The sequence below is a fragment of the Rhododendron vialii genome, chromosome 1a, assembly GCF_030253575.1.
Source record: "Rhododendron vialii isolate Sample 1 chromosome 1a, ASM3025357v1".
Classification (NCBI taxonomy): Eukaryota; Viridiplantae; Streptophyta; class Magnoliopsida; order Ericales; family Ericaceae; genus Rhododendron; species Rhododendron vialii.
In genome coordinates this window covers 44,147,995-44,175,606 of record NC_080557.1, presented here as the reverse complement: position 1 = coordinate 44,175,606, position 27,612 = coordinate 44,147,995, and the positions used below count along the sequence as shown (strand labels likewise).

The following is a 27,612-nucleotide window of genomic DNA, read 5'->3' as shown; positions in this document are numbered from 1 at the left end:
GGGTTAGCTCGTGGGCCGGGCTTGGGCTTCAATTTATAGTAGGTAGCCCGGCCCGCTCGGCCCGGAAAAAAGAAAAAGCCCGATCGGTCCGGCCCGTGGGCGGGCTTGGGTAGTGCCTTGGCAAACTGGGCCGGCCCGGCCGGGCCCGATGATGACCCTTATGCACAACCTCTTTACGTGTTGTGTGAGTATTATTTTTGTTGGTCCAAGTTTTCACTCATCTTTCTATTCGGACACGGTGTAAATTCTTTAGTTGTAGCACCAGCGAATCCACGGTCCACCGAAGGACAAGGGGGCATGTGACCCCTGAAATTTCTGACACTTACACTCTTACCCCTATTTAATAGTATCGCCCATTTAACGCCCCAAAACTTTGTGCTTGCTTAAATTCTCGTACATTGTTTAAGACTTTCTAAACCAAACCAAATCGAGCCTTATGTCCCAATCACTTAAAGTTGGCTATATAAATCATTTTCCTCCATTGAGCTCTGTCAATGGCCACTTGTTCACACAAACCCATTATATTCATATATTTGCACACCACAATATATAATGTCAATTTAGGTCTACTTCTCCTCGTAGCATTGTTACCCAACAATATCCTATCATCTCTCTTAACTGCTGTATCTCCTGGTCTACAATAGACAAGGCTAACCCATCTTAGCTCCCTCAACTTCTCCTCTACAGGTGTTATACCTACTATCTCACAAACCGTTTCATTTCTAATCTTGTCTCTTCTAGTCTTATTTCCGCTGTACTCATTTTGCTCACATGTTATTTCTTAATAAGCCAAGATTCTGTCTCGTAAAATATCACTGGTCTGATGACAGTTCTATAGAATTTTTCCTTCAATTTTGTAAGTACCATTTTATCATATAGTACATTAGTAGCGCTCTTTCACTTGAGTCACCTCACTTAGATCCTATGGGCCACATCATCGGCAATCTCTCCATTTCCACTAATAATCGGGCCTAAGTGCCTAAAATGATCACTCGTTGGTATCTCCTGGTCTTAAATCATCATTTTTTTTCATGCGTACTGCTAGTACCACTAAATTTGCACATCATATACTCAATCTTACTCCTACTTATCTGAAAACCCTTTGACTCTCATGCTTCCTCCAAATTTCTAGTTTCGTATTAACACGTCTAGTGATTTTATCAACGAGTACAATGTAATCTACAAACACCATACACCATGAGATATCATCCTGAAATTATCTAGCCAATTCATCTGTAACTAAGTTAAAACAACCCCAAAATTTAAATTCTCTTGTCAGTGAGGATACTGAGGCCCCGTTCCAGAAACCTTCTTAAAAAATAAGAAACTTATTTCACATTTTCAAACTCAAAAATAAAGTAAATAAAAAATATTTTTTTAATTTTTTTTGCATCGTATAAAATATCTCATCGAGATCTTCCAAACAAGATCCATATTGAATATTTTTAGATTTCAATAAGCCCATAATTTTTAAGCTTGAAATTGCCTTTTTAAAAAATAAAGACTTATTTTTTGTTCCGGAACGGAGCCTGACTCTCCTCTCTCTCATTATGTCTCCCTCTTTAATTTCCAAGTAAAAGCAACGATTTTGGATTTCGGTTGATACATGATGAATTTGCTCCTTTTCAAAACGAGTAACCTAAGATTAGGCTTTTGATCAGTCACTTTGTGAGTTTAGGCTCCGTTTCGGAAACGAAAATAAATATTTATTTTTTAAGAAGGTAATTTCAAGCACAAAAATTATGTGCTTATGTAAATAATTTTCTTATCAATATGGATCTTATTTAATAGATCTCATTGAGATCTTTAATACGGTGCAAAAAAATTTGAAAAATTATTTTTCATTTACATTATTTTTGAATTTAAAAATATAAAATAAATACTTATTTTTTAAAAAGGTGTTCTGGAACGGGGTCTTAATCTACTTCTTACATGCTTTTGATGAGCATATCATGTCACGACGGTCCTGTTCAGTTTTTGGAGTTTGAGAGAGATTTTTGAAAACAATAAACAAAAAGAGAGGGAAAAAAAATTACGCTTACTCTAATGGGTGCCATTACGCGTCGGATAAAGACCGAATAAAGCAACAACAATTGAGCAAGAAATGTCAGTCGGGGCTACTTTTGGAAGAAAAGTACCCTCATGTGTCGGTGTTGCACCAAATTTGTGGGGAAAACGCCAATTACCCCTCCACTTTTCTTACTATTACATAACCTTCTTCTTTTTCATAAAACCTTGTCCTTTTCACCTTTTCCAAGTACTGCACGAACTGCTTCTCCTTTTTCCAGGAATTTTTTTTGAAAACTAGTAGTACTAATACTTAAGTCGAGTTTGGCCCAAATTATTCATTGTATATGAGTACCTATTTTATGCGGATATCTGGTTAATTTTACATCAAATTTACTCATTATTTATTTATTTCGAATAGATTGATCTAAAATATTAAGAACGCGGCTTGCAAACAAATTTTTACTCCCTCTTTCATATCTCACTTTATATAGTTTTAGTGATCCAATGTTTGGTTAGTTTAGGCACACCTCAACTAATACCAGGACAAATCCCACTGTCCAATAGCAGAAGCCCCAATTACAGCAGGAGTAAATGCCTTGTATGACCTAATCTCAAAAGAATTGATAACATCTGAGAGATTTTGAACTTGAGATCTTAAAGGGAGTAAATTCTACGTCTCAAGCATTGACCACCAGGCCAGTCCCTTGGGATTTGCTATTTGGCACTTTTACTCTTATGATGTTTGTATGAATAATAATTATATATATAAATGAATAATTTTATGTTCGTCTCAACTATGCTTGTTTGTTATTTCCTATTTTCACCGTCATATAAAGATTGGGGTATATGGCAACTCTTATTCTTTTTCAAACCAAAAAGAAAGGCAGTGATAAGCTCAAGCAATATTAAAAAAGAATATTTTAGAATGCATACATGGTAATGAGAGAGAGCTTCATTACACTTTTACTTATTAAATTTTTTTAAATGGAATCTATTTTTGGGGCAAAATGAAAAATGTATCAAATTTTACCCACTAATTTTATAAAATGGATACTTATAAAGAGACAATTCAAAATAGAATACTGGACTCTAAAAGAGAGATGGAAAGAGTATTTTAGATTGGTCTACTTGAAAAAAATTAAATAAAAAAGTATTTGTTTAGCTTTTTGGTATCTTTACTTTTCAAAACTATTTGTTTAGCTTTTCGTTGTAACTTTTAGGGTTAATGAACTAAAAAAAAAGTATAAAAAATTGGATCGATATTGAAAAATTCAAATAAGACGGCATTTTAGATAAATAAGACAACTTTTTGATTATACTTTTTCGTCTTTAGTAAACTTTTTTTTGCTTTTGGTTTGGTCACAATTTTGTACTTTTTAGACTCCTTTCATCTAGACGAATGATTAGTCCAAAAAATATAATGTAAATCTAACAAAATTTTAAAAATGAACATAATACACAAAATGAAAAAAATAATTAAGTTTACAAGAGCGCAACCTAAGGCCTCATTTCCACCAACAAAAAATACTAAAAATTTAACTCATTTTATCATCTCGTTTCCACTAACAAAAAAGTTTTAGCATTTTATTATTTCGTTTTCACTTACAAAAAAGTTGTCAACAAAAATTGTTTTTGCTACAGTAACTCAACTCACAAACTTATCAACAATTTATTCACTATCGAAAATACCTCACAATTTTTCAACCACAAATAAAAATCTATAAATTTTTCACTACTAGAAACACCCAAGTATAATACAAAAACTCTTTTCCTGAGTATAGGAGAAGTTCGTGCCGTATTTGGAAAGGGTGAAAAGGACAAGGTTTTATGAAAAAAGAGGAAGGTTATGTAATAGTTAGAAAAGTGGAGGGGTTATTGACGTTTTTCCTACAAATTTGCAGCAACCCCTGATGAGTAGACTTTTCCTCCGATGGTAGCTCTGACCGACATTTCCTGCACAATTGTTTTGGCCTTATTTGGCCTTTACCCGATGCATCATGGCACCCGTTAGAATTAGAGTTGGACAACATATACGAAACACGATAATAAGATATTAATCAGACACGAAGTTAGCGGGTTATGATTGAATATTTCTGACACAAAACACAAAAATGACACGACTAGAGAACACGAATTCTAAAATAGGTCGGGTTCGGGTTAAACGCGCGAGACACGACATTAACAAAACCAACACGGTTATTAATTTATGTCACCTATTAACACAAACATATATATATATATATGGTATATCTGTAATTCTATATAGAGTTGGGCAACGGACACGATAATGCAACACCAATCGGACACGAAAGTTAACCGGTTAGGATTGAGCATTTCTGACACGAAAATGACACGACTCGAGAAATACGAATTTAAATGATTCGGGTTCGGGTCGGTGGTTTGCGACACGAACCCGATTGGCACGACCCGACACAACGTGTTACCTGGTCTAGCTAGAATAACCTGTTTTGGCTTTATTCGGCCTTTACCCGGTGCATCATGGCACCCGCGAGGACAAAAACAAAAATATACGGAGAGAATTGATGGGTGGATAAAATTCTCTTCTGCTAATGAATATCTTCCTTTAGCTAAACTTGAGTATTTTGTGACTGAATATTAACGTGCTTCAGCGTGGAAAAATATAGTCTAAATTACGATGAGTATGTTCTCCTCTCCTGAGTGAAATTTCTGAATCCGCCAATACAGGTATCTGTTCAGATATTCGTATGACTATCTTGATCTGTTTGATTTTACGATCATTGAAGTTGTCCCTATATTGGAAAAAGGAGAAATATAAAAACCCACGAGAAAAATCCAAGGAAATATCTGTGGAAATCAGATTCCGTCTTCTTGCATCCTCTCTGCCACAAATTTCCGAGCAGAAAAGTCTGACTTGGATATTTTCCTTTCCTGGATACTGTTGGTGTACCGTGAAATGGGATTTTCAGAGAATTTAGGCCCCGTTCCGCAACACAAAATAAGAACTTATTTTTTAAGAAGGTAATTTCAAGTTCAAAAATGATAAGTTTATTAAAATCTAAAAATATGCAATATGGATCTTGTTTGAAAGATCTCAATGAGATCTTTAATATGGTGCAAAAAAAATTAAAAAATTATTTTTCATTTGCATTATTTTTTAGTTTGAAAATGTGAAATAAGTACTTATTTTTTAAGAAAGTGTTCTGGAACGGGCTCTTATTGTGCGTGGCTGGAATCATCGCCATGTGTCTATCGTGTACTCCTATCTTGGATGAGAAACATATTTGTTTGATGTTGGAGTTGGACCCATTATATATAAAGGCTGGTACATAGTATCCAACTCTCTATTTTCTGGGATGGATCCGGGATCCTGTAACGAGCAAGTCATTATTAGGGTGCAGTAATCATCCGGGCTGTTTATTTTCTCAATCGGTGGTTTGGATTCATTGTTAATTTTTACCAATCAAATAATACTTTTACTGATAATAAATAAACAAACATATATGATATCTGTATTATTGATTGTTGAATGAACGACTCGGATTGCGCAGAGTCGATTTGCAGCTTAGCAATATACGTACTGTGTTTACCAAAAAAAAAAAAAAAAAAAAAATATACGTACTGTTATATGAAGGCTGGCAACTTGGCAAGTTTAGTGGGGGGTTTGATATCTTTCTTCTCATTATAAAATCTGACAATGACAGTTGAGTTTGAATGGCTATATACAGCTTGTGAGGTTTGTCTTTAATTAAAGTGGGTCCAGCCCCAGTTTTTTTTTTTTTTCCACGGCGATATACATCAGCGGGAGCAGTGGGGGTGTTAGAGTTAGCACGGAGAGAACAAAAGCTATCTATAGCCCTGATTCCTTAAAGGATTTGCCCTCTGTGGGGCTCGAACCCAAAATCTTCCACAAAAGAAAAACAATGATTGATCAACTGCACTAAGCAGTGGTTGTCAGGTCCAGGCTGTCCAGCCCCAGTTTGATTGACAAATATGTTTATTACGTGATTAGTTAAAGTTATAGGACACGTGTTGCTAAAGAGGGCGGTGGTGAATGGTGATACTCGGAAAGTTTTGCAAGTTGCAAAGGGTGTTACTAAAATACTTCGCGACTTTTTCGCTAATCAAAAAGTTATGAATTATTCTTTGTACTCCAAAAGTATCAATTTATTTCAAAGAATTCACAAGTTGTAGATGGTAGGGCGGGTCAAAGGGAAAAATATGGAGAGTAGGAAGTTTATGCATTAGTATGAACAACTTAACAAAAGAACCCAAGTTGTAGTCAAGAATTGTCAGCGGAAGCGCCCCGCTTGGGTAGCGGTGCCCAAGCGACCCATCGGCCGCTCATCTCGTCAATCGACAACTCGGATCTTAATCCGAGCAACGGATGGTCTAGATTTTAATATACTCGAATTAGATCTAAACCGTCGATGCCGAGATGAGCGGCCAGATGGACCGCTCGGCACCGTTGCCAAGCACGGGCCCGTGCTTGGCAACATCTCCCATTCCGGAAAGGGGCCCTATTAAGATTTAATTAGTGATAATTATCATTATCAATTACTAATTACTACCATCGTTATGTTCACTTAGTTGACAAGCAAAGATTGGGAGTCCTTATCCAGTCCTCCTTAAATAATTGCCTAACCAAAATGCAGACCCCACCGGCCGGGGTCCCTTTCCTTTGCTTCTTCTTCAAGCTCAAAAAATCCCACTACGAATCTCTTACTTTTCAAAGCCTTTCTGGGTGTCCTGTTTTTTTGCCTAGCTAGCTTTTCATACGGGAAAAGCTAACCTAAATTGTTCCACTGGATCGAGTTCATGATGCGTTTATTATTATAATATTATACGATTATATTGAACGAGCAAGCTGATTTTTTACGGATGTACTTTTCTTTGTGAATCCTGCAAAGTTAACGGTCGAAATCATCTTTGATAAACTTAATTGGTTCACTAAATAAGAGAAAGAAAGTTTGATGGTTTGAGAATGAGAATGTAATTTTGAGTTCTTATAATTCCAACACTGGAGTACTTGAATTAGAAAGCTACGGGGAATTACATACTAAGTCTTCGTCTCTATATGGTTTTTAATACTGTAGGTTTTTTCTCTAATTATTACTCTCTCTATCTATCTATCTCAATGAGAGAAACTTATTTACGGAACCTCCGTGAACATCTTGTTCGCTCAATCTCGCCCGTTCATTTCGACTTTGAACGGTTCAAATTTTAATGAAACTTTTTAAGATTTTAATGAAACTTTTTTCCAAAAAAACTTGTTTAAAATCTAGACCGTTCAAAACCGGAACGGACAATCCAGATCGTGCGCCTTTGTGAATATCTTATTCATGGCTCCAACGTGAAGAAGACAATCTCTTCTCAAAATCTTTACCAAACACAACTTGTATTGTAAAAGATTGAAAAGAAAGAGTGCAAACTTCATTTTCCAAAAAAATAAAATATAATTGTGCACAGAAAAAAACAACCAAACACGTACGGCAAATTGAAAATTCCAAGCTCCCCTCTCTATATTTTCCTAATTTCCTCCATTACCTTCTCCCACCATCTCTCTCTCTATATATAGACATGCACAACTGTATCTCTACATGCTGGCAAAGCTTTGCTACTGCAGTATTGACACTCTCTCTCTCTCTCTCTCTCCCCCTCTGTATTGGGCTAAAAGATCTGATAATATTATAAGAAACGGTTTTTTGGGGGCAAACGGAGATCCATGTCCACCGGCAATTGTCCGACACCTATCCGTCGAAAAGTCGTGAGAATCATACTAACCGACGCCGACGCCACCGACTCCTCCGGTGACGACGATGACGTAAAAAGAGTAAAAAGACATGTCAAAGAGATTATATTCAAACAAACGCCCAAAAACTCAGTCACGAAGCCAAAGCAAAGCAAGAAGCGAAGTACACCAACGAGACATGACGTCACTCGCCGGCACAAGTTCAGGGGCGTGCGCCAGCGGCCCTGGGGGCGTTGGGCGGCGGAGATCCGGGACCCGACCCGGGGGAAACGGGTCTGGCTCGGGACTTACGACACGCCCGAGGAGGCGGCGACGGTGTACGACGAAGCCGCCGTTATGTTAAAGGGCAGTGACGCCGTTATCAACTTTCCCAAGGTTGACGTGACGGAGGCGGCATCTGACGTTAAGGTTGAGGGGGAAGGAATGAAGAGTGTGAAGGCCTCGTCGCCCACGTCGGTTATTTTTTACGAGGAGTTAACGCCGTTTCATGACGATATCAGTTACGGTGACGTTGATGTTTTCGGGTTTGACATCGAGACGGCTTTAAGTCTGCCGGATTCGTCGGTGTTGGAGAATACTGCGTATTACGGCGACGAGGATCTAGGCGAGTTTGACCTCGACGTCGCCGATTTCCTCGTTGAAGGCAGATAAATACGTCACGTGGGAGGTGTATTTGTGTGATGAATACAGAATACATATGCAATTATGTACACAATTATTTGCCACAACCTCGAACAGAACTGTCCATGTGGCACTGCACGATTGATAATAAAAAAACAACCATTTTGAAATTAATTTGTAACCATCAATTATGCAGTGCCACATTAGCAGTTGTGATCGGGTTATGGCTGATTGTCGTGTCCCGAGCATTATTGATACCGAATGAAACTATGCATATATGTATTGGATCCTAAGGAGGGTGGGGCCCACCTACCAAGTACCAACCAATCATGGAATGACAAGTGTGGCTTTAGAATCTGTCAAACAATGTGTACAAGTTCTGTTGTGGAGTAACGTCAGTAAAAGTGACCGATTTATAAGGCCATTTTTGTCTTTGTGTTTGGTATTTAAACGGAGGATTCATAATGGTATTTCAATGGGGAGGAGGAGACCTGATCAGAAGATGTGGACGTACTGAGAAGAGTAGGTTTTGAGACTTTGAAAAAGGAGATACTAGTAATTAATTGATGCATGATTAGCCGAAAAAAGAGTGGACCTAGTCACAGCAATTAATTATGATATACTCCATTCGTTACAAAATAAGGGATTTTTTTTGAAAAACCGTATCATTTTTAATTGTTTATATTTTTCAATGTGAGTGTAAAAAAATATGTGATATGAATCTTGTTTGACATATTTTAATTAGTTCTATTAAATAAAGTTTTTAAAATAACATAAAACTTCATAAATCGGAAGATATAAGCATTTTAAAATGACACAAAATCTAAAAAAGGTCAGTCATTTTGAAACGGAATGAGTATCTCAAGTAGATGGGGGAGGGATGGACCTAGTCACAAATGCAAATGACACGTATGATTTGGAGGGATATTGGACTAATGGGGTTATATAGTTGGGAGATTTTTTAGCACACACGAGATAGAATGATACTAGTATGTCAATGAGTTGAATTAGTACAGAATCAGATGAGAGTTGATGATCTCCATCAACTCATCTGTGTTGTATCATTTCTCACACAGCTTGTTGCTGATAATAAAAAAAAAATTTCTCACAGCTTCATATCTCTTTTATATTTGAGCGATCACGAGTGCAAGACTCAAAAGGACCAATTTTGAGGAACGCAAACATATATACATATATAAGAAAACCCGAAAGAGATCAGAACAACAAGAAAAAACAACACAACAAAATACGAATCTGTCGAAAATCTACAGCCGCAATGTTGGGGATCAATTCGTAAGCGTTGAGTTTGCACCCTCTCAACTCTATTCTCAGAGTTTGGATAAAGAATGGAAGATGCATGTACTACTAATACATACATACATGCATGTTATATTGTGAGACAGCAGGAACCAGGCATATCCCATTAATCCGACAGAGCCTAATTAAACATGTTCAAGGAAAAAGTGAATTAATTAAATAGTAAGGGATTACTAATTTGGAGAGAAGAAGGGTCAAAGAAAATTGGAGTGGTTTTTAGAAAGGAGAAAGGGATTTGGTGGGTCCTGCGGTTGGTGCCAAACCAAACAGACATGAAAAATATCAACAGAAGAAGCCTGTCTAGAAGCGCCAGCCGCTTTCCACTACTAACAATCTAGCTAACTGACTTTCAAAAAAAAAATAAAAAATCTAAGCTAGTAGTTTACAGTCCTTGTCATGTTTACTAGACTAGGTAGAAATGGTCATGAGGATGAAAAGTAATCTCTCATGGCTTTATTGGTGCTGCACTTCTTTTTCTTGGCAGGAACCAGTTATGATGGTAGAATCAGTCTCGCTTATCTCGACGAAATAGGCTGAATAGCGTGATGAAGGGACAAGTCATCCTCCAAAATAGGTTAGATATATGTTGATAATCGTCCACTGGGACTGGGGCCTGGGGGGTAATAGTACTGGTGGGTGAGTGTGATCCCCACGGCAAGGGACCAATTATTGTCTCTAATCCAAATTTACAGCCCCCACACCCTTTGGAGTTGAGCACGACTCCTGATGAGACATTTCAAAACAATGAAACATGAGACATTTCAAAACAATGAAACATATCTCCTCGATCTGTTTCATATAAGTGAGATTTTTATGTTGAAAGATGATGAAACGCTCTAGTTCAAGTGGCCCGAGGTTTGATTCGAATCGCAAAGGCAGGTCAACGGTTAAATTCCATTTCTCCGCTACTAAAATTTCGTACTACTACGTATGTCCAGTTATTACTTATGCGAACTACATGTACACAATTGACGGATTGGAAACATCAAAGAAGCGTATCGGATACGGGTACGTGTTGGATACGAGTGAATACGATTCCCTAACTAATTGAAATTTGCCAACTCGGTATCGTGAGAGCTGAGATGAACTCAGGGTCGTAGAGGTACAGGAGTGTTAGAGCAACGACGGACAGAGGCGCGCTCGAAGGATCAATTGTCAAAGATCTTAAGTTCCGGACGGTGAGCATGGGAACAAATGATATGAAAGAAAATTACTGAAAAGATAGTACATCAAATTAGCATGCTTTGATCTGTGTTCCAAACTTCCAACACCAGTACAGTTGGAATCTAGATCATGTTGACAAAACATTAGGAGATACGCTGAAAGAATCGAAAGCATTCTGACAATTTCTTCACACCCATTCAAATTGCAAGGCTCAAGTAATTTTTGAAGACCAATAACAGCTAAGTACGTAGTACTCTCTTCGTCCGATAACGATGGTAGTAGTGGAAATCAATACTCATTTTGAAAAGAGACATGCATTTATATAAAATTAAAATATTGTCCCTTTAAAAAAGTTGGAATCCCTACAAGGGACCAACATTGAGGGATCGAGGGAGTACGTTATAGTTTAGAATTCTTAGCAGTTAGTTGCGAAAAATATGTTAGCCACTACGAAAACAGATTCTATGACAGTCGTCCCATCTTGCTGAAAAGCCGCACAACACATCTGAGCATCAATTCGAAGAAACAATCACTGTGTTTGGTTCACAGTTTTAGAGTGAAAATTTTGAGTTAAAATGTAAAAACATGTGATTGGATGCCTTATCTCAAAGATGAGTGGGTCCTCCTCTTAGAAGGAAAAAAAGAGTTTGTGTATCTCTCTGTGTGCAAAGCTTCCAAAGGAAACGAAACGACTCAGAAAAAAGAAGGGGAAAAGGAAAAAGCCATATCCGTTTCTCACTCCAATCTGACCTATGATTTGCTTCTTGCCGCCGACCTCAAGTTGGTTCGAAACCAGATACGGAGGACGTTCAAAACCAGATCCGGATAGTTGAATCTCTGTCCGTTCGTCATCTTCTCCAACTCAAAGAATCTCTCATTTATTCATTTCGAAACCCAAAAGATTGTTGTTGGAGCGATTTTGTGGAATTGTTAATCTAGATTGTGAAATTTGAAATTGTATAGTGCACAGTGCAAGTGAAAGATTTGCTATAGTGCACAGTGCAAGTGAAATCGTAAATTATTTCGGATTTCAGTTGTTGTTGGTATCAATTATGAAGTCAAGACCAAGCCTTCTCAATCAATTGAAGAATTCACAAAAATAACTATAGAAAGATCCTGATTTTAAGTGTGAAAGTTCTGGGCCTTTGCTAACACTCTAAAATGGGTTTTGATCACTGTGAAAAAAGGAGTTTGGCTCCTCTCCAATCCATGAGGAACTGGAAGATCCTCCAATTCTAATCTAACAGCTAATAATATAACATTGAAGACAATCTATGTAAAGGATATGAGGATGAGCACACATAATTATTTACCCCCCACACACTTTCTCTCTCTCACCCCTCCCTCCCTCCCCCATTCACCGCCATTGACAATTTTTTTTTATGCATCAACTATTTCAACTACTGCTTCATCAGTACTCCATCTATTCCAAAATGTTTGTTTAAACCGTAAAACAACTTAAAAATTAGTAGATTTTTTTTGAAAAAAAATTCATACTTTTTAAACAAATCAAAAGATTTCATTGTACATAGTAAATTATTGAAAAAAATTGGAATTTTTATTGAAAAAGGTGTATTATTTTTAAGATCCCCTTTTAAGGATCGGACAAACATTTTGGGACAAGATGAGTAGTTCACAATTTTGCCTTCGGAAAACATGGTTGCTAACTGGTTTTTGTTGACCGTGATGATTAAAGATTTGAGAGTTAGGGTTGGGCTATCGCGGGGAAGGGGTAATGGGCATTAGCGAGGGATTTGTCCAAGGAGAGAAAAGGCGGAAAACAGTGGTGATGGCTAGTGGAGGGTTGGACGGAAATGGAGGGAAGGGGCGGTGATGTTGTCTGGAATAATGGAAGGGAAGTGAAATTATTCGATGTTTCGCTCGATGACAAAGATTAAGTGGCCATTAATAATCTTGGCCGTTAGATTTTATAGTTGCCATGTGTTGCTTTATTAATAGGACTTGAAGATCCTCCAATTCCCCTAAGATTGGAGAGGAGCTGAACTCTCAAGATGGTCCCCCTTCCCTTTGGAAGCTTTGCACAGAGAGAGAGAGAGAGAGAGAGAGAGAGAGAGGAGTAGTACTTTGAGGTGAGGGGCTTGGCCCGAGAACAAGAAACAAACGAGTTGGGTGGGTCCCATGTGAGATGATGTCATCTTTAAAGGTGTTTTTATAACTCTTTAAAATAAAAGTTAAAAAAGTTAAACCAAACACGGTGAATATTATGTGAAAAAACCGCAAACAATGAGAAGAGAAATTATTTGGAGAAAGTGTACTCGAAGAAACAAGAAATCTAAGCATGAGGCATAGGTCCACCAGCAATCCATGACTACTAAACGACGTGACTCCAATTACCAGAGCCCATAATCACCCAAATAGTTCATTATCGAAACTTTTATCCCCCAAAGTCCCAAACCCACCCATTCACCCCACAGATCGAACAACCAAAAATTGAAGAAGAAAAAAACACACACACACACATTTGAATCGAATCTACCCTCAAGGCTCGCAAAAGCTCGTTAAGATTCAATAGCAATCGACATCATGACATAGGATTATAGGAATGTTACATGACAGAGGAGAGAGGGAGAAGCTCCGTATTACTACTGATTAAGAGGTAATGAAACACAACCCTGTAACACAAGGTTTAAATAGAGGAAACCTAACCCTAAAGAATCTATGCCTTGAATAGAAAATACGATGTGATACGATTATGATACCCTAGAGAATCTCTGCACCTAATCTAAGCCCTAAATAGTAGTAAGATACAATAAGATACGATTACGATAGGAAAAGATACTTTCACAAGGAAGTCCAAACAGGAGCAATGCATGAAATGGCAATCCGTAAGAAGTGTGATATTGTGGCCCAAACACAGTTAGAACCTAGAAGGGAAAAAATGGGAGGGGATAAGGCGAGCCTAAGCCCTCACGCTCGAATTCTAAACCAGCTATTCAGGAGAGGTAAGGAAAGAAAATAGTGTATCGGGTTGCCATTCTTCGGAAGCAAGGGCTTCGAGAGAAGGCTACAAATGCTGTAAAATGAGCAGCAAGAGCTTTTGGTTCACGCTCCTTCACAGGCGATCGACCGGCTCAATACTCTAACTATGTGGACGCTGGCAAGGCTATGGAACTAACAGCTGCAGGTGCAACCAATGTGTATGGGGCCGAAATATCCGAAGGATCACAGGGTTCACAAAGTCCAGAAGGGGGAATAAAGGTTCACACGCTGTTTGATCCGTCGTCTAGCTGTCTCAGTTCATCTGTAAATAAATCTGGGCTTCGGCCTGATGTGCCATTGGTTATCCGAAGGATAGACGGATGCCCGTGTACGTCACCGAACGTTGCGTTCCTTAACCGAACGTAAAATGTATTTGAGTTCGCTTGGTGATCTTTCCAAACGCTCGGGATGCCCTCTTGTTCGGCTACGTTATTCTTCGGAAAAAACACCAGATGCTCGGAGATATATCATATGTCAGAAGTGGGCTCCACCGAGTACAGGCGATTATGGAACCTTCCAGAAATATCTTTTGATAAGTAAGCTGTCCGATCTGATATTCGAAGTGACATCTCTGAGTGAAGTGACCTTTCTGACGTCGACCCATGTCACGCCCCGCCCGCAAACGACACCCAAAGTGGGCCCGAGTCGGCGCGGCCACGTGGCGTTCCACACAAAAGACCACACCACACTCTACAACCAATCAGAATACAACTTAGCGGAAGACTTCTCACTTAAAATACAACCAAGTCAACGCCAAAACCTCAACTCACAAGTTATAAAAAATATCCCTCTCTCCAATTAATTACAAAACATGTAGTTAACTTCTAGACGAATCAGCTACACAACAATCTAACCAAGGACGTCACGCCCCGCCCGCAAACGACACCCAAAGTGGGCCCGAGTCGGCGCGGCCACGTGGCGTTCCACACAAAAGACCACACCACACTCTACAACCAATCAGAATACAACTTAGCGGAAGACTTCTCACTTAAAATACAACCAAGTCAACGCCAAAACCTCAACTCACAAGTTATAAAAAATATCCCTCTCTCCAATTAATTACAAAACATGTAGTTAACTTCTAGACGAATCAGCTACACAACAATCTAACCAAGGACATCACCCCACACGAGTCTCAGCACTCTCCAAGGCGTTGACCAGTAGTGGACCCACTCTAAGCCACCTGCTACCTGGCAGTCCAAAAAGGAAAGCCAGAGTGTGTGAGATATAGAAATGCTCAATAAAATGTCACAATACCCAAAAGAATATCAATAAGAATATTCACCACCAACATAACTGCAATACCCATATGAGTACATTAGTTATAACCACCACATCCGCCAAAACATAGCAATATTATTCAATAAACAACCACATAACAATAACGGCATGAACGTAAATCACACGAAACTCAACATAAGTACTCAATCGTATAACCACATGTATAAACACCAACATACAGTGGCACGTCTGCCACATCCCATGTACCCAAGGAATTGTGTCCCGCACACCACACTCCCATTCACCGTTAATTAGACGGCACGGCCCACGATATGGTGTGACTCACTCCACAATCCTTTCGCGGGTACAATCAACATACAACAAGCATGCATACCATTAGCTAAAACAACATATAGCATGGTATACAAATTTCCATCACATATATCCATATCAATAGCTAAACCTCGATTAGCATGATATCATTGATATATAATCACCTCCACTGCATTATTTACATATCAATAATCATATTGAAAGCTAAAACACCATTAGCAAGATATATACATACCACCATAGCAATATCTTATTGAGAAGAACCATATCAGACATACTCACCTTTCATTCGACTGGAGTATGCCAAACTTACGGTTTCGGCACCTCCTAAAAGACCGGCTCGTTACCTAGCCACAAGTTAACCCATATTAGCATATGAACATCTAGGAATGTTAAACCAAATGCTAGACTAACAAATCATAACATGCCTTCTACATTAGCTAATGGGCAAACACTACACAAAGTCACCAAAATCTCTAGAGGTGTCCGGGAGTACCCACGTATCCGGGAGACCTCATACATCTTTTCCATACTCCAAGGTACTCCAACACACCCAAATATATCAAATATAAAGACCCATAAGTGTACAATCTCAACCAAACAGCCCAACGCAACAAAACAGTAAAAACTGGTGCAAAGGCAGAATTTATGTCAACTTTAGATGCAAATCTGTTATCGCTCGGACATACCCATGATGCATGGGATGTATCGTTGGAAAGCTCTATGTGTCTAGTTTCTAACAAAACAAACGGTGTGTCATTTTGAGTCCCGAGCTAGGAGTTATGGCCATTATACCAAAGTCTGTCGCTGCTGCCAGATTCTACACGGGAATAAGTAAAATTGATTGAAAAATCATAACTCTTTCATCCTAAACCCAAAAATATTGAAACCAACACCCAAAGTTGCACCACTACAAGCCCTACGCTCAGTTAAAATCCCAGGTTCAGAAACGAGAGGAAATTAACCCAACAATCCAAAGAAAACAGTTTCGCAACCATTTTCGCACCTATCAACCAACCCAGCCTTAGAAATTCACCAAAAATTGTATACTTAACCAAATTACTTGATTCCAACGCCAATCTCTTCTTAACTTAAATATGCAGCTCCTGTAAAAGACCCAAAGCCACCCAAAATGTTCATCATGCCCAGAAAGTTAAAAGAAGACAGCCACGCACAAAATCGCACATCCAGCAAACAGCCAGTATTCAAAAATTCATAACTAATTGTGTGATTATTGGTTTTGCATGATCTTGGTACCGAAATCTTCGTATTGAAACGTACTTTTACAGTTATGAAGACACCAAAAATTGATTCCTAACAGAAAGGCCCCCAAAAGGCAGATTACCAGAACCCACGAAATTTGACCCAAAACCAAGAACTTTGTCAATTTCCTTCCAAAACTCAATCCATTGAGAATCTAACCACACAAATATAAAATTAAACATAGATTACACTTCTAGAGTACAAGAACTTACTTGTCACCGAGTTGGATCGTCGAAAACGGACCTCTCCTTCCTCCCTCCCCTTAGCCGAGACCTCCTCCTCCCTTTCTCTCCCCCTCTCTCTCTCTCTCTATGTCGGCAGAATGAGGAAATATCCTCCTGATGACTATTTAGTCACTTAGGAAGAAATCCCATATGGTCACCTCTCCTCTCAACTTATGCTCCAAACCAATAACAATTCTCCATGTAAATCACACCAAAGCCCCTCATAGAATCCAACAAATACAAATTAAACCCTAAACCTCAAAATTAAATCGAAACCCTAAATATCCTGGGACGGGTGTTACAACTCTCCCCCACTTGGAATATTTCGTCCCCGAAATAATACCCGCCACAAAGTCAACAAAAACCAACCTCACAGAGTTACCAACACCATCCCCAAAACAAACACCTTCACCAACTTACACAACTCATCCACATGTAAACAAAAACCAAACTTCAAAAAGAATAAATCCAACCTCTACCGAAATCTCACCTCAAAGAAAATAATCTCAAACATGCATACACTCAAAATTACTCAGCAACCACACAACACCCAACCTCAAACTCAATAACACCACCAAAAACAAATCTCCAACTCTTGTCAAAGCTCCACATATCCCAACACCAGTAACTTCCTTAGCAAGGACAATTCATACTTCGCACCAGCCCTATCAATCACTTCTCTCAACAACAACTAACACACAACACGGTACCCAACACACCTACATGCCAAAACCACTTTCATCATTTCACACAATTCCACCGTAGGAAATTTATAAGCTTATCCTTTAATAGGGTAAATTCCAACCAAAACTCTCAAACTCTCGTTAAAATCAATATAACGCAATCTCAACATCAGCACCAACTTAATAAACTCTCATGACTCCTATACCACCACACACTCTCAAAACATGAGTATAAACTTTCTAGGAAAATTAAGTTTTAACCTCATACTATCAATTAGCATAATCACACTACTTGATACACCAACAAACATTGATCTTGAAACAATATTATATGCATATTATATGATCATGGTCCATTAACCATTTTATCACTTAAGTACACCAAACAAGTACATCCATCACACACAAACAACACCTCAAGAAATTTGTATATACTAGTATACGATCCATCCCAACACATACTAACACGAATCAACAACCCACCTAATCTTCCTAACCTTCAACTCATCACAAAACTTACTACCATCGTATCTCAACTATCACTTAAAATTTCACATCTGACCGTAACAATCATCTATGCTTCACTTAATCTACTTCCTCTATGCATTTCCTCATAAACCCCAACGCCCTTTCCATCATTCCATCACAACCGAAATTTCAACACTGTTCCACGTCTCATTGTCAACCCAGTGCCACTCTCGAATTCTGTTCCAGAAATCCAAACTCAGTTCTGTTGTAACATGTCCCTTCAAAACAAGGTTAGTCCACAACATATATATCATTGATGGCATGCGAATATGACAATATGCAAGACATGTCGTGATTTAATAGACACATTGTCTATTTCCTCACAACACCACTGACACTCCAGTCGACTGGACTGACTTTGACACGAAGCCATAATGCATGAACATGTTATCAAATCAAACAACAATAAAGTTATACCTGTTCCATTCTCTCCGAATGGTTTTCAATAACACCAACACTCTGCCCCAGTTTCACTTCTGCGAAGTTATCCCATTTCCCATCTGACCACTGCAACTGCTTATAGGCATTGCCCATTCTCTCAACACAATTCAATCCCGACCTGATTTGTATTTCCCCAGACTTGTATCATTTCAACTTGTTAACCGAACAATCCCAACCATAGCTCACCCTTGTAGCATCCCGACATTCACAGTTACCGTTTGTAGCTGATTTCCCCCTTCTGTTTGATCTCATTCGCCCAACATGCGATTTCCAACTCACAAATTCAACCATTAAACACACTATCGCCCCTACCTACTCCACCTCCAACAACTAATACCCCAATTTTCTCATCTCATTCCTTATCGCTACATTTGACAACTAACTCATTAAAGTTTTCCAACTCATCTGTACATGGAATAAGACATAGAAATACTCACCAATACTTATCTCCCCAAAGATAACCACAATCACATACTAGTTCATATAGAACCAATAAAACCATCTTCACGTAACACTAAACCATTATGTTTCACATGTACATATACATTCATTTCGGTCATCTCCAACACCAAATATGAATTTATTTTCTATGACTATCAAATGTAGTTTCTAACATTTTCCAAAGAATATGAAACCCTTCCGTACGTGCTTTTAACTTTTCAACGATATACCACATACCACATCCATAATACCATACTAGCCATGTACGCATACACAACCAGATGCAAGTAGTATATAGATACATACTCACTACTTATTCAAATTTTCATAAGTAATGTTATAACCAAATACACCAAGCTCAACGCAACACGAAACCACTATCTGTAAGATTTTTAACTTCCACCGTATTTGATCTTTTCAACTAAACAGAAGTATTCATATCCCCTTAACATTTCTTTAGGCGTTATGCCCAGAATATTACCACACTAGATGTGTACATACCCAATAAATCCACTTCATTTAGAAAGTTTAACATTCTCTACACACGTTTAACACATTCCAAAAGTTTTCAGTTTTTACACATTTAACACTTTCCACACCATGAACGGATAACAATCATTTTAAACTTCTAGCAATACATATATCTCTATGTGAGTATCATCCTCTTAGCATGCACAAATCATACACGTACCCAATCACACACCAATGAAGCCATGCTACTGCCATACACACACACACACACCCCCTTTTTTTTTTTTTCAATATCTTTCAAAATTCACCACAAAACCCACAACTTTGACACTAACCTTCCAAATTCAAAATGAACCATCTCTAGCGCGTACCTCTCAAACTCTTAAGAATCTTCCCACCGCCAACTTACGATAACTTACGATATAGCAAGATTGACATACTACATAACAATACAACCAAGTGCATATTATGCATTGATAATACAGTAAATAAGTTTAACACAACATCTACTGTTACTTACACCCAACGTAATTCAATATTGAAAATACCTCATAACCATATCCGACAAAGTCTGAGTTCCTTGACATGCATAAGCACATACTCTCCATAACGTCATGAACCCTCCAATCCCTTTACTTCTAACACACAAAACACGGCCCACATAAGACACCGCCAGTGCCAGCACAATCTGCCATGGAAGAATTACCATTTGCTGCTCCATGAACTGAGCCATATCAATAACCTGCTTTAACAACTCAAACCACCAACAACAAACATAGTGCTAAGTATTAAATACTCCCACGATAGCCACCCACTAACTCCTTCTCGACAGTAACAACAACCTATGGTCCACTACCAACATTCCCAATCGACTCTCAACACAGAGACTAGAACGTACTAGCTTTGATACCAACCTGTCACGCCCCGCCCGCAAACGACACCCAAAGTGGGCCCGAGTCGGCGCGGCCACGTGGCGTTCCACACAAAAGACCACACCACACTCTACAACCAATCAGAATACAACTTAGCGGAAGACTTCTCACTTAAAATACAACCAAGTCAACGCCAAAACCTCAACTCACAAGTTATAAAAAATATCCCTCTCTCCAATTAATTACAAAACATGTAGTTAACTTCTAGACGAATCAGCTACACAACAATCTAACCAAGGACATCACCCAACACGAGTCTCAGCACTCTCCAAGGCGTTGACCAGTAGTGGACCCACTCTAAGCCACCTGCTACCTGGCAGTCCAAAAAGGAAAGCCAGAGTGTGTGAGATATAGAAATGCTCAATAAAATGTCACAATACCCAAAAGAATATCAATAAGAATATTCACCACCAACATAACTGCAATACCCATATGAGTACATTAGTTATAACCACCACATCCGCCAAAACATAGCAATATTATTCAATAAACAACCACATAACAATAACGGCATGAACGTAAATCACACGAAACTCAACATAAGTACTCAATCGTATAACCACATGTATAAACACCAACATACAGTGGCACGTCTGCCACATCCCATGTACCCAAGGAATTGTGTCCCGCACACCACACTCCCATTCACCGTTAATTAGACGGCACGGCCCACGATATGGTGTGACTCACTCCACAATCCTTTCGCGGGTACAATCAACATACAACAAGCATGCATACCATTAGCTAAAACAACATATAGCATGGTATACAAATTTCCATCACATATATCCATATCAATAGCTAAACCTCGATTAGCATGATATCATTGATATATAATCACCTCCACTGCATTATTTACATATCAATAATCATATTGAAAGCTAAAACACCATTAGCAAGATATATACATACCACCATAGCAATATCTTATTGAGAAGAACCATATCAGACATACTCACCTTTCATTCGACTGGAGTATGCCAAACTTACGGTTTCGGCACCTCCTAAAAGACCGGCTCGTTACCTAGCCACAAGTTAACCCATATTAGCATATGAACATCTAGGAATGTTAAACCAAATGCTAGACTAACAAATCATAACATGCCTTCTACATTAGCTAATGGGCAAACACTACACAAAGTCACCAAAATCTCTAGAGGTGTCCGGGAGTACCCACGTATCCGGGAGACCTCATACATCTTTTCCATACTCCAAGGTACTCCAACACACCCAAATATATCAAATATAAAGACCCATAAGTGTACAATCTCAACCAAACAGCCCAACGCAACAAAACAGTAAAAACTGGTGCAAAGGCAGAATTTATGTCAACTTTAGATGCAAATCTGTTATCGCTCGGACATACCCATGATGCATGGGATGTATCGTTGGAAAGCTCTATGTGTCTAGTTTCTAACAAAACAAACGGTGTGTCATTTTGAGTCCCGAGCTAGGAGTTATGGCCATTATACCAAAGTCTGTCGCTGCTGCCAGATTCTACACGGGAATAAGTAAAATTGATTGAAAAATCATAACTCTTTCATCCTAAACCCAAAAATATTGAAACCAACACCCAAAGTTGCACCACTACAAGCCCTACGCTCAGTTAAAATCCCAGGTTCAGAAACGAGAGGAAATTAACCCAACAATCCAAAGAAAACAGTTTCGCAACCATTTTCGCACCTATCAACCAACCCAGCCTTAGAAATTCACCAAAAATTGTATACTTAACCAAATTACTTGATTCCAACGCCAATCTCTTCTTAACTTAAATATGCAGCTCCTGTAAAAGACCCAAAGCCACCCAAAATGTTCATCATGCCCAGAAAGTTAAAAGAAGACAGCCACGCACAAAATCGCACATCCAGCAAACAGCCAGTATTCAAAAATTCATAACTAATTGTGTGATTATTGGTTTTGCATGATCTTGGTACCGAAATCTTCGTATTGAAACGTACTTTTACAGTTATGAAGACACCAAAAATTGATTCCTAACAGAAAGGCCCCCAAAAGGCAGATTACCAGAACCCACGAAATTTGACCCAAAACCAAGAACTTTGTCAATTTCCTTCCAAAACTCAATCCATTGAGAATCTAACCACACAAATATAAAATTAAACATAGATTACACTTCTAGAGTACAAGAACTTACTTGTCACCGAGTTGGATCGTCGAAAACGGACCTCTCCTTCCTCCCTCCCCTTAGCCGAGACCTCCTCCTCCCTTTCTCTCCCCCTCTCTCTCTCTCTCTATGTCGGCAGAATGAGGAAATATCCTCCTGATGACTATTTAGTCACTTAGGAAGAAATCCCATATGGTCACCTCTCCTCTCAACTTATGCTCCAAACCAATAACAATTCTCCATGTAAATCACACCAAAGCCCCTCATAGAATCCAACAAATACAAATTAAACCCTAAACCTCAAAATTAAATCGAAACCCTAAATATCCTGGGACGGGTGTTACAACTTCTTAAGAGTTTGAGAGGTACGCGCTAGAGATGGTTCATTTTGAATTTGGAAGGTTAGTGTCAAAGTTGTGGGTTTTGTGGTGAATTTTGAAAGATATTGAAAAAAAAAAAAAAGGGGGTGTGTGTGTGTGTGTATGGCAGTAGCATGGCTTCATTGGTGTGTGATTGGGTACGTGTATGATTTGTGCATGCTAAGAGGATGATACTCACATAGAGATATATGTATTGCTAGAAGTTTAAAATGATTGTTATCCGTTCATGGTGTGGAAAGTGTTAAATGTGTAAAAACTGAAAACTTTTGGAATGTGTTAAACGTGTGTAGAGAATGTTAAACTTTCTAAATGAAGTGGATTTATTGGGTATGTACACATCTAGTGTGGTAATATTCTGGGCATAACGCCTAAAGAAATGTTAAGGGGATATGAATACTTCTGTTTAGTTGAAAAGATCAAATACGGTGGAAGTTAAAAATCTTACAGATAGTGGTTTCGTGTTGCGTTGAGCTTGGTGTATTTGGTTATACCATTACTTATGAAAATTTGAATAAGTAGTGAGTATGTATCTATATACTACTTGCATCTGGTTGTGTATGCGTACATGGCTAGTATGGTATTATGGATGTGGTATGTGGTATATCGTTGAAAAGTTAAAAGCACGTACGGAAGGGTTTCATATTCTTTGGAAAATGTTAGAAACTACATTTGATAGTCATAGAAAATAAATTCATATTTGGTGTTGGAGATGACCGAAATGAATGTATATGTACATGTGAAACATAATGGTTTAGTGTTACGTGAAGATGGTTTTATTGGTTCTATATGAACTAGTATGTGATTGTGGTTATCTTTGGGGAGATAAGTATTGGTGAGTATTTCTATGTCTTATTCCATGTACAGATGAGTTGGAAAACTTTAATGAGTTAGTTGTCAAATGTAGCGATAAGGAATGAGATGAGAAAATTGGGGTATTAGTTGTTGGAGGTGGAGTAGGTAGGGGCGATAGTGTGTTTAATGGTTGAATTTGTGAGTTGGAAATCGCATGTTGGGCGAATGAGATCAAACAGAAGGGGGAAATCAGCTACAAACGGTAACTGTGAATGTCGGGATGCTACAAGGGTGAGCTATGGTTGGGATTGTTCGGTTAACAAGTTGAAATGATACAAGTCTGGGGAAATACAAATCAGGTCGGGATTGAATTGTGTTGAGAGAATGGGCAATGCCTATAAGCAGTTGCAGTGGTCAGATGGGAAATGGGATAACTTCGCAGAAGTGAAACTGGGGCAGAGTGTTGGTGTTATTGAAAACCATTCGGAGAGAATGGAACAGGTATAACTTTATTGTTGTTTGATTTGATAACATGTTCATGCATTATGGCTTCGTGTCAAAGTCAGTCCAGTCGACTGGAGTGTCAGTGGTGTTGTGAGGAAATAGACAATGTGTCTATTAAATCACGACATGTCTTGCATATTGTCATATTCGCATGCCATCAATGATATATATGTTGTGGACTAACCTTGTTTTGAAGGGACATGTTACAACAGAACTGAGTTTGGATTTCTGGAACAGAATTCGAGAGTGGCACTGGGTTGACAATGAGACGTGGAACAGTGTTGAAATTTCGGTTGTGATGGAATGATGGAAAGGGCGTTGGGGTTTATGAGGAAATGCATAGAGGAAGTAGATTAAGTGAAGCATAGATGATTGTTACGGTCAGATGTGAAATTTTAAGTGATAGTTGAGATACGATGGTAGTAAGTTTTGTGATGAGTTGAAGGTTAGGAAGATTAGGTGGGTTGTTGATTCGTGTTAGTATGTGTTGGGATGGATCGTATACTAGTATATACAAATTTCTTGAGGTGTTGTTTGTGTGTGATGGATGTACTTGTTTGGTGTACTTAAGTGATAAAATGGTTAATGGACCATGATCATATAATATGCATATAATATTGTTTCAAGATCAATGTTTGTTGGTGTATCAAGTAGTGTGATTATGCTAATTGATAGTATGAGGTTAAAACTTAATTTTCCTAGAAAGTTTATACTCATGTTTTGAGAGTGTGTGGTGGTATAGGAGTCATGAGAGTTTATTAAGTTGGTGCTGATGTTGAGATTGCGTTATATTGATTTTAACGAGAGTTTGAGAGTTTTGGTTGGAATTTACCCTATTAAAGGATAAGCTTATAAATTTCCTACGGTGGAATTGTGTGAAATGATGAAAGTGGTTTTGGCATGTAGGTGTGTTGGGTACCGTGTTGTGTGTTAGTTGTTGTTGAGAGAAGTGATTGATAGGGCTGGTGCGAAGTATGAATTGTCCTTGCTAAGGAAGTTACTGGTGTTGGGATATGTGGAGCTTTGACAAGAGTTGGAGATTTGTTTTTGGTGGTGTTATTGAGTTTGAGGTTGGGTGTTGTGTGGTTGCTGAGTAATTTTGAGTGTATGCATGTTTGAGATTATTTTCTTTGAGGTGAGATTTCGGTAGAGGTTGGATTTATTCTTTTTGAAGTTTGGTTTTTGTTTACATGTGGATGAGTTGTGTAAGTTGGTGAAGGTGTTTGTTTTGGGGATGGTGTTGGTAACTCTGTGAGGTTGGTTTTTGTTGACTTTGTGGCGGGTATTATTTCGGGGACGAAATATTCCAAGTGGGGGAGAGTTGTAACACCCGTCCCAGGATATTTAGGGTTTCGATTTAATTTTGAGGTTTAGGGTTTAATTTGTATTTGTTGGATTCTATGAGGGGCTTTGGTGTGATTTACATGGAGAATTGTTATTGGTTTGGAGCATAAGTTGAGAGGAGAGGTGACCATATGGGATTTCTTCCTAAGTGACTAAATAGTCATCAGGAGGATATTTCCTCATTCTGCCGACATAGAGAGAGAGAGAGAGGGGGAGAGAAAGGGAGGAGGAGGTCTCGGCTAAGGGGAGGGAGGAAGGAGAGGTCCGTTTTCGACGATCCAACTCGGTGACAAGTAAGTTCTTGTACTCTAGAAGTGTAATCTATGTTTAATTTTATATTTGTGTGGTTAGATTCTCAATGGATTGAGTTTTGGAAGGAAATTGACAAAGTTCTTGGTTTTGGGTCAAATTTCGTGGGTTCTGGTAATCTGCCTTTTGGGGGCCTTTCTGTTAGGAATCAATTTTTGGTGTCTTCATAACTGTAAAAGTACGTTTCAATACGAAGATTTCGGTACCAAGATCATGCAAAACCAATAATCACACAATTAGTTATGAATTTTTGAATACTGGCTGTTTGCTGGATGTGCGATTTTGTGCGTGGCTGTCTTCTTTTAACTTTCTGGGCATGATGAACATTTTGGGTGGCTTTGGGTCTTTTACAGGAGCTGCATATTTAAGTTAAGAAGAGATTGGCGTTGGAATCAAGTAATTTGGTTAAGTATACAATTTTTGGTGAATTTCTAAGGCTGGGTTGGTTGATAGGTGCGAAAATGGTTGCGAAACTGTTTTCTTTGGATTGTTGGGTTAATTTCCTCTCGTTTCTGAACCTGGGATTTTAACTGAGCGTAGGGCTTGTAGTGGTGCAACTTTGGGTGTTGGTTTCAATATTTTTGGGTTTAGGATGAAAGAGTTATGATTTTTCAATCAATTTTACTTATTCCCGTGTAGAATCTGGCAGCAGCGACAGACTTTGGTATAATGGCCATAACTCCTAGCTCGGGACTCAAAATGACACACCGTTTGTTTTGTTAGAAACTAGACACATAGAGCTTTCCAACGATACATCCCATGCATCATGGGTATGTCCGAGCGATAACAGATTTGCATCTAAAGTTGACATAAATTCTGCCTTTGCACCAGTTTTTACTGTTTTGTTGCGTTGGGCTGTTTGGTTGAGATTGTACACTTATGGGTCTTTATATTTGATATATTTGGGTGTGTTGGAGTACCTTGGAGTATGGAAAAGATGTATGAGGTCTCCCGGATACGTGGGTACTCCCGGACACCTCTAGAGATTTTGGTGACTTTGTGTAGTGTTTGCCCATTAGCTAATGTAGAAGGCATGTTATGATTTGTTAGTCTAGCATTTGGTTTAACATTCCTAGATGTTCATATGCTAATATGGGTTAACTTGTGGCTAGGTAACGAGCCGGTCTTTTAGGAGGTGCCGAAACCGTAAGTTTGGCATACTCCAGTCGAATGAAAGGTGAGTATGTCTGATATGGTTCTTCTCAATAAGATATTGCTATGGTGGTATGTATATATCTTGCTAATGGTGTTTTAGCTTTCAATATGATTATTGATATGTAAATAATGCAGTGGAGGTGATTATATATCAATGATATCATGCTAATCGAGGTTTAGCTATTGATATGGATATATGTGATGGAAATTTGTATACCATGCTATATGTTGTTTTAGCTAATGGTATGCATGCTTGTTGTATGTTGATTGTACCCGCGAAAGGATTGTGGAGTGAGTCACACCATATCGTGGGCCGTGCCGTCTAATTAACGGTGAATGGGAGTGTGGTGTGCGGGACACAATTCCTTGGGTACATGGGATGTGGCAGACGTGCCACTGTATGTTGGTGTTTATACATGTGGTTATACGATTGAGTACTTATGTTGAGTTTCGTGTGATTTACGTTCATGCCGTTATTGTTATGTGGTTGTTTATTGAATAATATTGCTATGTTTTGGCGGATGTGGTGGTTATAACTAATGTACTCATATGGGTATTGCAGTTATGTTGGTGGTGAATATTCTTATTGATATTCTTTTGGGTATTGTGACATTTTATTGAGCATT

At 38.6% G+C, this 27,612-nt stretch overlaps 1 protein-coding gene and 2 long non-coding RNA genes across 3 annotated transcripts; 2 read left to right on the top strand and 1 right to left on the bottom strand.

Annotated features, from left to right (window-relative positions):
• The first annotated feature begins 7,481 nt into the window (after positions 1-7,481).
• LOC131319099 (pathogenesis-related genes transcriptional activator PTI6-like) lies at positions 7,482-8,863 on the top strand. The gene has a single exon (XM_058349221.1). The coding sequence runs from the start codon at positions 7,715-7,717 to the stop codon at positions 8,390-8,392; it is 678 nt and encodes a 225-aa protein (XP_058205204.1). The 5' UTR covers positions 7,482-7,714; the 3' UTR covers positions 8,393-8,863.
• Positions 8,864-14,546: 5,683 nt separating this feature from the next.
• Positions 14,547-22,759, bottom strand: LOC131319094 (uncharacterized). Its single transcript, XR_009197889.1, has 3 exons — positions 22,533-22,759; positions 16,873-21,404; positions 14,547-15,744 (listed from the first exon to the last, which is right to left on the bottom strand). It is a non-coding gene; the product is annotated as an uncharacterized LOC131319094 (long non-coding RNA).
• Positions 22,760-24,072: 1,313 nt separating this feature from the next.
• On the top strand, positions 24,073-27,406 carry LOC131319089 (uncharacterized). Its single transcript, XR_009197883.1, has 2 exons — positions 24,073-25,815; positions 26,944-27,406. It is a non-coding gene; the product is annotated as an uncharacterized LOC131319089 (long non-coding RNA).
• The last annotated feature ends 206 nt before the right edge of the window (positions 27,407-27,612 follow it).

Coding starts and splice junctions, on each gene's coding strand:
- LOC131319099 (XM_058349221.1), top strand. CDS start 7,715: ATGTCCACCGGCAATTGTCCGACACCTATCCGTCGAAAAGTCGTGAGA.